Source organism: Rhodnius prolixus, unplaced genomic scaffold (assembly GCF_049639745.1).
Source record: "Rhodnius prolixus isolate KJV_2025 unplaced genomic scaffold, Rpr scaffold_2, whole genome shotgun sequence".
NCBI lineage: Eukaryota > Metazoa > Arthropoda > Insecta > Hemiptera > Reduviidae > Rhodnius > Rhodnius prolixus.
In genome coordinates, this window is record NW_027411592.1 from 472935 (window position 1) to 486602 (window position 13668).

At 33.1% G+C, this 13668-nt stretch overlaps 3 protein-coding genes across 3 annotated transcripts; 1 reads left to right on the top strand and 2 right to left on the bottom strand.

The window, feature by feature from the left end:
• Positions 1–1762: 1762 nt before the first annotated feature.
• Arp3 (Actin-related protein 3) lies at positions 1763–6528 on the bottom strand. The gene is made up of 8 exons (XM_074117162.1): positions 6332–6528; positions 5929–6109; positions 5681–5837; positions 4759–4916; positions 3007–3324; positions 2674–2892; positions 2507–2590; positions 1763–2132 (listed from the first exon to the last, which is right to left on the bottom strand). The coding sequence occupies exons 1-8, from the start codon at positions 6373–6375 to the stop codon at positions 2037–2039; spliced, it is 1257 nt and encodes a 418-aa protein (XP_073973263.1). The 5' UTR covers positions 6376–6528; the 3' UTR covers positions 1763–2036.
• A 67-nt stretch (positions 6529–6595) lies between these two features.
• Positions 6596–10871, top strand: Coq4 (Coenzyme Q4). Its single transcript, XM_074117172.1, has 6 exons — positions 6596–6893; positions 7597–7693; positions 7764–7866; positions 8985–9114; positions 10083–10176; positions 10261–10871. The coding sequence occupies exons 1-6, from the start codon at positions 6713–6715 to the stop codon at positions 10412–10414; spliced, it is 759 nt and encodes a 252-aa protein (XP_073973273.1). The 5' UTR covers positions 6596–6712; the 3' UTR covers positions 10415–10871.
• On the bottom strand, positions 10776–13653 carry LOC141448670 (uncharacterized). Its single transcript, XM_074117179.1, has 6 exons — positions 13648–13653; positions 13397–13551; positions 13119–13320; positions 12203–12294; positions 12024–12120; positions 10776–10925 (listed from the first exon to the last, which is right to left on the bottom strand). Exons 3-6 carry the CDS (start codon positions 13318–13320, stop codon positions 10909–10911), a joined length of 408 nt encoding a protein of 135 aa, XP_073973280.1. The 5' UTR covers positions 13397–13551; positions 13648–13653; the 3' UTR covers positions 10776–10908.
• Positions 13654–13668: the final 15 nt, after the last annotated feature.

Below are 13668 nucleotides of genomic sequence, written 5' to 3' on the forward strand. Positions count from 1 at the left end.
TGGTGTTTGTGGTATGGTTTTTGCAATGCTGCCCGAATAAAAGATTACATACAAGACTATCTTTAGGCCGATGAAGCTACACTCACAAGAAATGTTCAACCGAAAAAATTATCATCTCTGGATGCTCGAAAATCCTCATGCTATTCGTGAGCACCATTTCCAGCGTGAGTTTCAGTGCAATGTTTGGTTGGGGATATTAGACAAAATTTTAATTGGTCCGCATTTCTTACCACCTAGTAATGATTTCCGGACACATTTCTGCAATTTCTTAGTAATGATTATATATTGATTGAAGATGTTCCGCTCTAACTGAGAAGGAACTCATGGTTTCTAATAGATGGATTGGCCATGCAGGACCAGCGGCTTGGCCTGACGCTCTCCAGATCTGATCCTAATGGATTTTTTTTTTTGCTTTAAAGGAAGAAGTCTATGAAATGCCGGTCAATGATCTTCATTCTTTAAGAAGAAGAGTAATTGAATCAATAACAGCAATCCAGTGCCGTCCGGCTATTGCTTCTGTGGAAGAAAGATACCGATTCCTCATTTTCTTTATTATTTATTTATTTACTTTTGTCATTATTTTCTATTAATAAAGTAGTTTTTTTATTATAACCTACTTAATAATTCATAAAATGGAAATCTTTAGACGAGAATATCTCATAAACAAAGCGTTAACGGGCAAACCTTCATAGGAAAATTTTTTCTTGAGGTCCTAAATTCATATTTAGTTAGGTCACTTAACCCTGAAACACCACAGGGCATATATGAATATATGAAAGTTAAGTAATCGCCTATTTTTTCAGGCGGGCTTTAAGTCCCAAAGATTTTGCAAGTATATATTGGTATATTAGTTATATATATATATACTTGCAAAGTGTATATGTATATATTCTCATGAGCAGAAAAAAAAGTGGTTTCATTGTACTTACGATGCTTTATTTTGAACTAGTAAATCTTAAATTCTCTTTAGTTTAAAAGTTCTATTAGGACAGCAGATACATTTTTTACATACATTCTGCTCTTTTGTTTTGCCACAGATGCGAATGAGTCTGCACAGTTTTTCATCTCACTATAATTTTACCCACGTGAAGACTTCCATGACTTTCTTCTACAGGAATTCCTGTCTTCCCAATCACACAGTTCATTCAAACTCAGAATTTCAAACGGCATTCAACTCTCAATACCAATATAAGAGAAATTATATTTTAAAACATTGCAATCCTATACTGGCTATGAACTGTCACTCTAGAGAAATTTATTTAAATAAAAGTTGCAGTTCTACGAGAACATTTAATGTAAATAAGAAGTTAACAGTAAATCTTTAAAAAAAATATGAATAATCGACTCAATTAATTGGAACCATCGATTGGGGATTTTTCTTAGAACTCGGAATTAAGCAACTTAGAAATGTATTAGAGTTAGTGAGAAAAGGCAGCACTTAAGAGAGAAAGGGGTTAGCCTATTCTTAGATTCTAACGCGGAGATCCCAGGTTCGAATCCAGCTGCTAGTCCTTAGATTTTCTCTATCTAGGAACTTCTTATAGCTCACTGTCCGGGGATGGTCAGTGCTGTTTGTAATGGGAGAATACCCACATCTCCTTTCACAGCGGTGCATGATTTTCCTGAAAAAATGTTGATACCAGAAGGAATGGCTCTCTTTTAAAGCAAACGAGGCAAATCCAGGAAAATATTCATTAGGAGAAAAAGCATGGTTAGACAGGACTAAGTTCAGTTACTAATTGCAATGCTAGACCATCACATCTGCCATATGTATACTTGTGTGTATTAAAAACAAATTTTACAATAAAATTAACATAACAAATTAATTAAATTTTAAATTACACATGAAATTAGGTTTGTTTGTTTCCCTCCTCTCAGTAGATAATTTATTATGGTGCTTGAAGTTTCTGTTTTAAGCTATAGACAAGCTGGAGGATCCTATAATAAAATATTGCCACAAGGACTGAGTAGAGCATTAAAAATAAGAAATCCACATTATTAGATGGGCCAATAATGTTCAGAATACTGTCATTGTCCTAGGTCATTGTTCCAAATACAGGATTATGACGGCATATGCTTGGACCATACTCCTCGTAGGCTTCTTTGGTGTGGCATACTTGATAAAACTCCGGCTGAAATATAATAAATATTATAATTATAACATTTATTTTAATGCACTAAATGTACACATTTATGATAAAGGAAACAACATAAAATTAACTTCTTATATCACACGACGCTACTGCGAACAGTAAAACTGAGTTTAATACCAGCTGAATAGCGCTGCAGCAGAGGTAGCGCTAAAGCCATCGGAAATATGTATTTTCCGATGGCTCTAGGCGACCCCTGTGTTTTGGTCGTTCGACCCCCCCTGGGGTCGCGACCCACAGGTTGAGAACCGCTGTCTTATATGTACATACTTTTCTTTTTTTTTAATCAAAGCTTTATTGATTTATTTTAAGCTCTTCAATTATGAAAATTTTAAAGAAACACACAAAAGACTCACCGTGGAAGCGAGCATACTGCCTCCAAACCAAACTGCATACCTTTGCATGTGATGAGAAACTACTTGCACCTCAATAGGTCTTGGCTAAAGCAAATTTTAGTTCCAATAAAAGCTTTTTCAAAACAAAGGTTAAAAAAAAGAAAGTATCCAATTTGAATAGATTTTACCTTGAGGTGGTTGCCCGATAATTTTTCGGATAATTTTAATCTGGCATCAACCACACGCTTGATATCTCTCTGCAATCGGCGTCCAAAATCTCTAAACATTGTAGAGCCACCAGATAGCACGATATTATTGTAAAGAGGTCGCCTCACATCTATTGGGCAATTCTGAATAACCGTGTCAACTATTTCAGATATAGGGGTGGTAAAATCAGGGTTCGAAAACTGAAATAATGTAATAAAAATTTCAAAGATGAGCAATGGTTAATAAATTAAAAAATCAGCAAGGCAAAGTACAAAGAACAACATCTTTTAGTATTTACAATCAAATAAACTAACCTCTGGATGGAAAAAAATTTCTGGGCCCAGAAAACGTTCATATCCAACATCCACACCAAATTGTTTCTTTGTAACAGCATTCACTCCTTCAAATCTTCTAATCCATTTTGTGGGGTCTGAGTCGTATTTGGCGAATTCTTTGGCTATGTCCGGGCAAATGTAACAATAACGTTCCTTCACAGCTTTCGCAGTTTCCATTGATTGCTCAGGTGGTATACCAATTTCTCTTTCTCTCAACAATGACTGTATAAAGTAGGTAATGTTCCTTCCGGCTATAGGAATATGTTTAATACAGCTGCCTATTACGTAACCTTCTGCCTAACCAACAAACAAAACATATTTAAGAACCATGTTTATTTTTTTTCCCTTTAATAACTTATTTCACTACCTACTGGTAAAATTAGTAAATACTACGAAACTGTTTAACTCTTTACTTTCGCATTAACAACATTATTTCGCTCGCAGAAGGCGTATGTATGACCGCTACAACAAATAAATGATAAAATATGACAAGAGGTTACTTCCCGTTAGCTGTCTATCCCACACATCATTTCCCTCGACGACTAAGACATCGAATAGAGCTGTCACAGACAGATGCTTAAGAGAATTAATGAACCAGGATGAACACAGAGATTTCTTCCAAGTTTACTCTCGACTGTTGCAATATCCTCCAAGTATCCAGCGAATTTAATTATCAAAAAAATAAAGTAAATAATAAGTTCTGGTTCATTAAGAAATAGTAAAAGGTGTTAAAACCGCAGAGTTCAAAGAACGCAGATGTTGATTAAATATAGTTAAAAATAAGAAATCCTTTACAAGCGAAAATCTCAGTATGTTTTATTAATGTGGAATGTCGGTTTTTAACAGGAAGGCGAAGATCTAAAAATTCTACCCAACTATCAAAAGAGAAAAGGATCTGATGTGAACAAAACTTTCTCGTCCCGATTCTCCTTGCAACATACACTTTCTTCAAACTCTGAATTCCCCTAAAAGGAATTTTTCTGAGTCATTTCATTAAATCCCGAATATCTGAGCGTTTTACTTTAGAATATGTCCTATATTATTTATTCATACTTCTATTCTTCAATACTTCTTATCTTTACAGAATGTACATCAAGCCATTCTGCAGCAAAATTAATAACAATTATTTTCAGGTCTTTTTTGCCACATAGACAACTGTGGTCATTAGTGCTCCTCTGCTTTTCTACACCCTCCACCAAATTTAATCAATTGAATTTTGAATTTGTTTTTTTATTCAGTGCTCATCTCTGCCCTCCACGAACGCTCGGATGGCTTTAAGACGTTGCATCCGACACAATATCTTGTACAGCAAGGATTGGTGGAGGAGGGCTTATTCTTGCCGTTTCCTAAGACAACGTCAAAGATGTACCACATGAAAGACTCAGGAGTGGTTTGGCTTCTACGGACCTTGCACGAGTTTTTTGATTCTTTGAAGTTTAATGGCGTCGAACGAACTTTAAAAACTAATGGGGGTGAAAAATTCGTTCCTTTCTATTTTTTGTAAGAAATAAGTATCTACCAAATATTTAAATAATGTAAATTTAATTTTTAAGAGTTTCACCCAAACACTACACATAAATAAATAAAAAAATGACAGACTCTAAAATCAAAACGTTTACTAGATATATACTTTTTATAAGTATAACTCGGAAATTCATTGTTTATCACGAAGAATTTAAAAATCGTTGAAGCACAATTCACATTTCGTAAATTAAAAGTTGAAATTCTTACAACGGGAATGACATGAGTTACACCGTCGCCACTGTCTACAACAATGCCTGTTAATGTTCTTTCTTGTAAGTTACGAGACACCCATGAAGCTGCAAGCGCTAGAACTGCCTGTACGGCGATGTACAGCCCAGGAACATTGAAGGATTCAAACATAATTTCTGTAAACGGAACAATAAATAAATGTAAATATTTCTGATTAAAATAAAATTATACAGAAAAAAATTATTTGATCCAATTGGAAATGAGAGTTGAAGATTTTTATTTTCTAATGCCCATCCTTAGTTACTGAGCCGTTTGACTATTCGACAACTAATCGAACTTCTACAGCCCGAACATCAAGTGAGCCTGACGAAGAAACATTCTCAGTCAGTCCCGAACATCTTCTAGATGTCCGCCTCTCCCCGAAGATGTAGGGACGCCCTCAATTGTTGACTGTTAGTTATTTTAAATTACTATCAAACAATAATGAAAAATAAAAATAAAAGAGTTTTCTTACTTATTGAACTGAGAAAAAAATAACTCAACTGAGATGAGAATTGCTCAAAATAAAGTTTCGTTTTCATAAGTGAAGGTGCATTCTAACTGGTCCCTTCAGGACACTATACACTTTAGAATTTTCCTGAGAAAATGAAATATTGTAACTATATTCATTTTTCTCGCCCTTCTAACATGTATGGAAGTTGAATTTCAAACATAGTTGAAAGACCGAATGGTACTGAAGCACGCCTTTTGAATATTCATGTAAGTAGAAGAGCTATGTTGCAATAGAAATGAAGCACCAATGCGCGCTAAGATGCTTGCTTCTTTTTGTTGAAATAAGGAACTGAATAAATGAAAGATGATGGAGATCAGCGTTCACAAGGAGCCACGTCTCAAACGAATCTTTTATAAAAACATTAAGTAATGTTTTAAAATTATCTACCTGCAGTATATTCTCTATTTTCTGGTGTGTTAAGTGGAGGCTCTGTCAATAGAAAGTAGTGATCTTCAGGTTCTGCTCGAAGGTATTTAAAAATACACTGCTCGAAAAATCGTTCCATTAAATCCCAATCTTCTACAAGGCCATGTCGTACAGGGTACTAAACATTAAAAAAAAATTCAAAACCAATTCATCAATACTTGACTGTTTAGTCGAGTAATTTAAGTCAAGTGTTAAGTGATTTGTTTTACCTTAACAGCGTAACCGGTAGCATCAAAAGCTTCATCACCAATAAAGAAATCCAAGTCTTCAACCCCTTTCGTCAATCTTCTTATTGCCTGCTCTCCGACCTTTGCAGTTTCCTTAATTCCAATTGCTGAAGGAATAATGAACTGCGGTTCTTTATTACCAGCAAATCCAAGTTTTGTATAACTGTGTCAAAAAAAACTTTTTTACTAATCTATCGTTAAATTTTTGAAAAATTATAATGGTATATTTTGTACTAAAAAAAAAAAACTGTCACTTAATTCTAACTATTCCAAATTTAACATTTTCGAAGTGACTAGAAACACAATAAACATTAGTCACTAATTGTAAAAGTATATTTTGTATCAAAATAATTTTTACATATTTCTTTATCAATATAAGACTTACCCTGTTCCCACATCTATTACACAAGCAGGTAATCTTCCAGCCATTTTTTAAAAAAAAAGATGTACCAAAGGAAAAAACCAAATATTAATACATATATTAAGTGCCCACGCCTTAAAACGATGTATTAATCATTTTGAACTGCAACACCACTTGGACCACTTCTGCTCAACATACCTTCAAGATCCCCACTCTTCGAAAAATTCGAAAGCAAAAGTGTGATTGACTATGAAGTGAGAATTTGTTCGAACAAATGGCATTGCCCTTTGATAGCAATATTTTGGAGGTTCCGCAGTAACAGGTTATGATGGAATGACATGCTGTTATCTTAGGTGTATGAGTATCTAAACACAACTGTAAAAATCGCATCTACACTGCTGGAAAATGATGCAATCCAGAAATATTTTTAGAGGATATAAAGTTTTTCATAGGCAAAGTCATTGTTTTAGTCACTCCGACTTTAATATAGATTTTAACAATTTTCACATTCCTACATCTAATTTTCAAAAACTATTGCTAACTATAGGAGCGTCAACTGTATCTATTTTGGATCCCTCAAGAGGGGGTACGTAAATTAATAAACTATAAATTGCACATAAATTTAAAGTACATATTTTATTGTAAGTTGACATACCAGACTTGTCAGCTAAACTTGATGTATGTACGTTTTAACGTATGTACATATACATACAGTGTACTTCATCAGTAATCAGACTAAATCATTGTTACTATGGACTAATTGTTAATACTTTTTAAGTAATGGTTGAAGTGAAGAAGATTTTGATTTTTCAATACAATAGATTAATTGTTTAGGAATTTATAAAAAATTAGCGAAAAAGTTTTAGAACAAAAAAGTAATTGACCTGATTTTGTTCAGAATCAGATTCTTCGACCTAGGTTCCTCATTCCTTGCGCACAGCAGACGTGTTTTATGAATACAGCCTTTTCCTCAAGTTAGATTCTGACTCGTGATATTTCTCTTAATTTCTGGACTGACCGTGATCTCAGTAAAAAAAAAGAACTCTAATTCGAAAATATACTGCAAGAGACGATAATTTACCATAGTAAGTAAACTGATACAAGAGTGTTTTTTGTAAGTTGACTTAATTTTGGATTTTTTCGCAAGTGTCATAATGTGAATTATACTTATCGTCCCCAAGAACCGCCGATCTTGAGGGCCATGAACCTCAAAAGGCTCGTACCCCAAACAAATAAATATTAAGTTTTACTAGAGGTTCATCAACTTTTCCTATTCTTTATCTTGTTAGATATGATTGCAACGTTGGGCGAAACTACTGGTTATTCAGCTCTCAAATACATTAGGGCCCAAATGGAACAGAGTGAAGAAGGTGCAGATATATTAAGGTACATTACTAACTGGTTCTTACGATCTGGGAAAAAATAATCTAGTATTTATAGTTTCATTTTTTCACAGGGTAAGACCACGCATAAATTCTACGACAGTTGACATGAAATATTTGGCAAATTTACCAGAAGAGACGGTGGGAAATGTATATTATAAATTTCTTTTGAAGAATGTACGTGAATTAGAAATTTTACAAATTATTATTATTTTGGATTATAGGTTTCATTTGCAGTAAATCTAAATCAGCACTTTTTCACTAAAATTCTACACCAAGAATAAAATTGTGCTGGTACTCAAACTGAAATCATTTTATTTGAGTATACGTTTCTTAACTTGATAAATATATTTATGGCCTATTTTTAGCACTTTAAGGGGGATAACCATTTCTTTCTGCAACTCACGCCACTTCTACAGCGCTCCCTGTTTTGAGGAAGCTTCCCCAAATTAAGCGGGCTCCCAAGGGAAGTTCTAGGAAGATGGATGCCGTTGGTAAGAATTAATCACTCCTTGGTACCCTCCGCGCATTGCCTTCCCCTGATGTTCCGAAAATGACTCCCAATATTAAGAAGTTGAGAGTGTGACAACCCATTAATGGGAAATGACACACAACTTGTGAGAAATTTCAGGGTTCTGGAATCCAATAGATTTCAACAGTACTCTCTAGAGCTCGTTCTCTCCAAGATAATGTATATCATCCTCCACCAACTGATGGAATGACTAAAATATTTCTCCTTAAGGGCAAATCAGTCATATCTCCACGAATCTTACGAGTCCCTGCTGTATCCTGTTTTTATACTACTCTAAACCTCTCCAATTCTTTATACACCTTAACGATGTATTTGTCGAACCCAAAAGCAAATTGAACGTCAATTCTACATCTCTTTACAACAATGGGCACATACTGGGAATCATAGACACTTTGGGAGCCATCATGATCAATTTTTGGGCAGTAGGTGATTGGCGATAGCCCACCCTGTATAAATCTAATCTATAATTCTATTAATATCTAATACCTCTGTTCAAATTTTATTTTATAACGTAAAACATATTTTTTTTAACGATAACAGAGAGTGCTTGGACCTAAATAACAAAAAGAAAATAAAGTGCGTTTCCTTTTTTTATTCAAAAAATAATAATAATACGAATTCCTATGGCAAGTTTAATAAGTTGAAAAAATGGTTCTATTTCATTGATAAATAAGCCGAGAAATATTCCTCAATCTTTTTACTCAGCGACGACCTTGGTAAATTTTAAAATAAAAATATCTTCAATATCTCTTATTTGTTACAGAAAGTTACTCCAGATTCACGAGCACCTGTCCAATTCGTAGATGATTTGGAGTTAGCGTATGTCATGCAGAGATATAGAGAGGTTCATGATTTAATACATGCTATATTATACATGCCAACGAATATGTTAGGTAATCAAAAATAATTTTAGTTTGTATTTTACGTGAAAAGAAATTGTTAACTTCTAATAAACTATTTCACACACTTGCAGTTAAGAGTCCGTCCGTCTGTGCTTGGTGCTTTAAGATTAATTTGGAATAGGTCCGAACATAATGACGCCAGGACTTGCCAGCATCCCCTTTGATAAACCAGCACAAAAATTTTGTTTATTAATGCAATGTGCAAACCTGGACGGTGTGTTTCTGCAGGAAACCCAAGCCTGTTTACCTTTTTAAAGTGATTACAAATACAATCCTTAGCAGAAGAAGAGAATCAGCTCGTTGTACTTGTCCCTTCCGTTTTCTTTCCTTTACTCTGATCATACATTGCCTCCTAAATTTTCAACTATTCTTCTTCCGCTGCGAAATGAATAACCCTTCTTCCTTCAAATCATAATGGGGATTGGCCTTTTTGTATCCGTTTTTTAATTTCTCAATCTACTTTGCAACATAAAAATTTAACCAATTTTAAAATCAAAAAACTTTGACAACTATTAATTTTTACTATTAACAACTATTAAAGTTTAAATTAATAGTTGCTTTAGAAAATTAAAATAGTTACTTTAGGCAGTAACAGGAACTACGCAGGTGCATCAGCTCGTTTGCCGAAAGGGATTTGCAAGTGTAGCCGAGATCTTTATTCTAAAGATTCTTTTAGCTCTTTCGAAAAATCTTAGCGCCATTCCCATTAGCTCTGTTTAAGGTTGACAGTCCAGAGCAGTAATTGAAATTGATCATGTTAATCGCAGGTCATTGTCTTAATAATTGCTAACTAGTAAGAAAACTGGAATTATGCGCAAAAACGTTTCTAACTAATGGCATTTTTTCAAGTATATTTCTTTAGAAATTCCATACTGTACTTACCGCGGAGAGTCATTAGTAATTTACAATTACTTCTATTGATTATTTTGCTTTGGACATATTCTTTATTGCCTTTTTAGGAGAAGTGACTGTCAAATGGGTTGAAGGAATTCAAACGAGATTACCTATGTGTATTACTGGCGGTCTTTTTGGAGCTGTGAGACTTGCACCTAAGTAATTTTGCATCAAATAAACTGCCTTTATATTCCAACTTTACATTTTTACTAAACTGTAATTTAAAAAAAAAAAATGTTACAGACAGAGGAAAAAATACACTACAACTCACTTACCTTGGGCCATCCGAACTGGCATGACAAGTAATTTTATGATGAATATTTTCTTTGAAAAACGTTGGGAGCAGCCCATTTCACAATTACATGAAGAATTAAATATAATTCCGTTGATAAAATAGCCAAATAATATGTCCAGAATATTTATTGCGTTTACTAAATGTTACACTAATACTGTATATTATGATAAGTGTATACACCTGTTTGAAAGAGGCACCTCTAGGGGCAGAGCTTACTTAACAACAAGTATTTTACTTTATACGATATTTGTTTTGGTTCCCCTCGTTTATATTGTTTCCAACAGACTTTGCAGCCGCTCCAAGGATCCCCGTAAATAGAACTCACTTTTGGAAACATGGAAGATGCTACAACTAAACAGTTCAATTTCTTAATTCATCCCGTCCTAGAGATGCCTTTTTTATCTGGTATATGTCTATCTGCGTTCTTAGCTGGAGAATCTTGTGGATCAAGTATTAATCATAATACTTCAAAAAAATATATTTTATTCAAATAACAATAACTTGCAAATTGTAAACATTTCTTAAAGTTTTTTTTAATAAAGAAAAATTCCTAACTGGCGATTGGGCTTTTCTTCTATATCCCATTTTTGACTTTGTCAATCTACTTCGCAACCTAAAAATTTAACCAATTTTAAAATCATACAACTTTGACAGGAATTAGTTTTTACAAAATCAAAATTGATCATTGACAAAAAAAAACTTTTGTTCAGGGTAGGTATTGTTTGTTTTGAACCGATGTATTACATCCAAACTTACAGTAAATAGCGCTTTTATGACACCACTATAAATGATTCATCCTTTTTTTTTTCTTTCAAAAGATTTGAATAAAAAATGGCTCGAACCTTTTTATGTACATAAAAAAAATTAAGCAGACGACTTAGGCAGCAGCCAGGCAAGTAGCAGGTGGGATAGGAACGGGATGATGGAATCCTAAGAAAGTGATTTTTGATGCTGGGATGTAGGGTCGTCTTCTAAGGAACACAGGTACTTTCCCGATTTTTGAATTGAAACTATTAAGTATTGTGGATACTTAAGTGATCATTATCCTGCTCCGTCCACGTCTAAAAGGAAGTGGACATAAAGGACTCCTGAACTATCGAAATACTCAGGGATTTTTGCTTCTTCTCACTAAATATTGCGAACTAGTCAAATTTTTGTAATTTTGCTTTAGTTGAAAATATCAATTTTGAGGTCCAATACTTCCAAAAATATAGTTTAGAAAACGTATGCCAACATTATCACTGGAAAACTCACATGAAGTTCAACTCTATATTTCGTTTCAGGAATCCCAACAGATAATAAGCGATCAAAATCGCTTAAACGGAAGGCCACTTTAAACAATTTTTTTAATTTACTTTTTCGAGGTTCTCACGAAAATAGCGCTACGATTCTCTCAACCTTTTTTATACATTTAGTTATTATTTATATTATAGTAGTTACAATTAATTACATACACCTATATCATTTTTCAATCATTTTATAATAATTAGTTTTAGGAAAGAAATCCAGGTTTGCTTTCTTCAAAAGTGCCAATCTATGGTAATGCACATTCTAGAATAGTAAGAAGAATTAAGTATTATTGATTCAAACACATGATTAAGTTAGAATTGTGTGAACTGTAGAAAGGGAAAGACGTTTGAGTTTTAATCAACAGATTTTTTAAAATGAAAAACATACAATAATTGTAAATATATATATTACACAACTTTACCAGATGAGTTTGGACTAAAGTAAACATTATCATCCTCGCAGAAATCAAACATGCGTTTGTGACCATTCAAGTTTGAAGTTTTTAGAGAATATGCTTCCTAAATATATAAACTTTAATTATTATTATATCCTATAATCTACTAAAAGTTAACTAATGAACTTAATCTAATTCAAACATACCTGATATTTTTTTAATCGTCTCTTAGTGTCTTGCAACTGCTCGCTAACTCTTTTTAATTTCGTACCAATTTCATCATAATATGCTCTCAGACCTAGGTGATGTTAATAGCAAATGAAATTAAGTTTAATAAAGTTTAAGTTTTTATTGTAAATGTTTAGAATAAGAGAAGTCAGCTTACGTATTTGGACTTAATACGTTGTTTATGATTAGTTAACTATTGTCCGTTTCTCAGAATCTGATTAGAAAATAGTTTGATAGCCCGGAATAAACAAACATAGATAAATGGGGCAAACTAAGAAGCTGTTTGTTCATTTAAATCAGGGGTCCTAGATGTAACTTAAAAAAGTAGAGCACTGAATATTTAAACATATGTATATAAAAGTTGCAGCTGATAGTAAATTATTTCCTGAGACTCTTCATAAACATATCTATAGTCAGCAAGTGTAATGTAACAGAAATTAAAGTATACATCAAATTCTATACATATTCTGAACCCAATTAATAGGTCTATATCTCTGTAAGTTCAATTAAACTCTACATGTCACCAACATCACTATTATTTTAAGTTCAATATTGTATGATTCTAGTTTCACTTAATTAAAAGAAATGAAACAAACTTTCATCAGGTTTCAATTTGAAATCACTTCATTCTTAATCAACAACCTAATTTTAAACCGGAGTAGTTTCAGTGAAATTAATTAGAACTGAAAAAGCGCTGGAAGGGTTTAGTTTATTGGAAATTCACACAAAGAGAGTTAGGGTTAACTTTTTAACTTTCCGAAGGAAATTTATCAATTTTGAGAAATGAAAAGCTATCACTTTAAGCACTGTAATGAAAAAAGGCTGTAAGACTATTTTTAATATTATAACATGGTTGATAAATATTTAAGAGTATACCACAAATGAATAAATTACCAGCAATCTCAGCTTCATATTTTATTTTCATTTTACTTATAGTCTTCTCATATGTGTGCTTATTCTCAATATACTTTTTTGTAACGTCACTCAATTTGGACAAGCTGTATAGATGTGCCGCCTCGGACTGGTACCTCCACAATTTTATACTCTTAGATGCCAAGGTTATAGCTTTCTCTGGTGGTAATCCAGCAAGTATCATCTAAAATTATTCTCATTTTAAGAGAAATAATAATAATTTGACATTAAATAATGAGGAGTAACTAAAAACGTTTTACCTCACTTGGACTCAAATCACAACAGGTAATGTCAGTCTCTTTAACTAAAATTTCGTTACACACTGGACAATTAACTTGCGAAGCGTTATTTTTAAAGTAAACATGTCCTTGTTCTGGACAAAAAATGTGAAAGCATTTGGTCACCCAAGCTTTATCTGTAAGAAGTACATTGCACTTTTCTATATTACAAAGTAAATAATTGAAGTCGTCCATTGCATATTGTTAATGTTTATTAACTTATTAACGATTACCATTTTCTGAAAAATAATTCA

Excerpts from the sequence above, each read along its gene's own strand:
- Arp3 (XM_074117162.1), bottom strand. The coding sequence starts at position 6,375 with ATGGCTGGAAGATTACCTGCTTGTGTAATAGATGTGGGAACAGG. Across the intron at positions 6,110-6,331 it reads GTAATAGATGTGGGAACAGG|TTATACAAAACTTGGATTTG; the intron begins GTAAGTCTTATA and ends TTTTTGACACAG. Across the intron at positions 2,591-2,673 it reads TATCGGGCAACCACCTCAAG|CCAAGACCTATTGAGGTGCA; the intron begins GTAAAATCTATT and ends AATTTGCTTTAG.
- Coq4 (XM_074117172.1), top strand. The coding sequence starts at position 6,713 with ATGATGCAATCCAGAAATATTTTTAGAGGATATAAAGTTTTTCATAGG. Across the intron at positions 6,894-7,596 it reads TTTGGATCCCTCAAGAGGGG|ATATGATTGCAACGTTGGGC; the intron begins GTACGTAAATTA and ends TTATCTTGTTAG. Across the intron at positions 7,694-7,763 it reads GAAGGTGCAGATATATTAAG|GGTAAGACCACGCATAAATT; the intron begins GTACATTACTAA and ends ATTTTTTCACAG.
- LOC141448670 (XM_074117179.1), bottom strand. The coding sequence starts at position 13,320 with ATGATACTTGCTGGATTACCACCAGAGAAAGCTATAACCTTGGCATCT. Across the intron at positions 12,295-13,118 it reads ATATGAAGCTGAGATTGCTG|GTCTGAGAGCATATTATGAT; the intron begins GTAATTTATTCA and ends AACATCACCTAG. Across the intron at positions 12,121-12,202 it reads GACGATTAAAAAAATATCAG|GAAGCATATTCTCTAAAAAC; the intron begins GTATGTTTGAAT and ends TTATATATTTAG.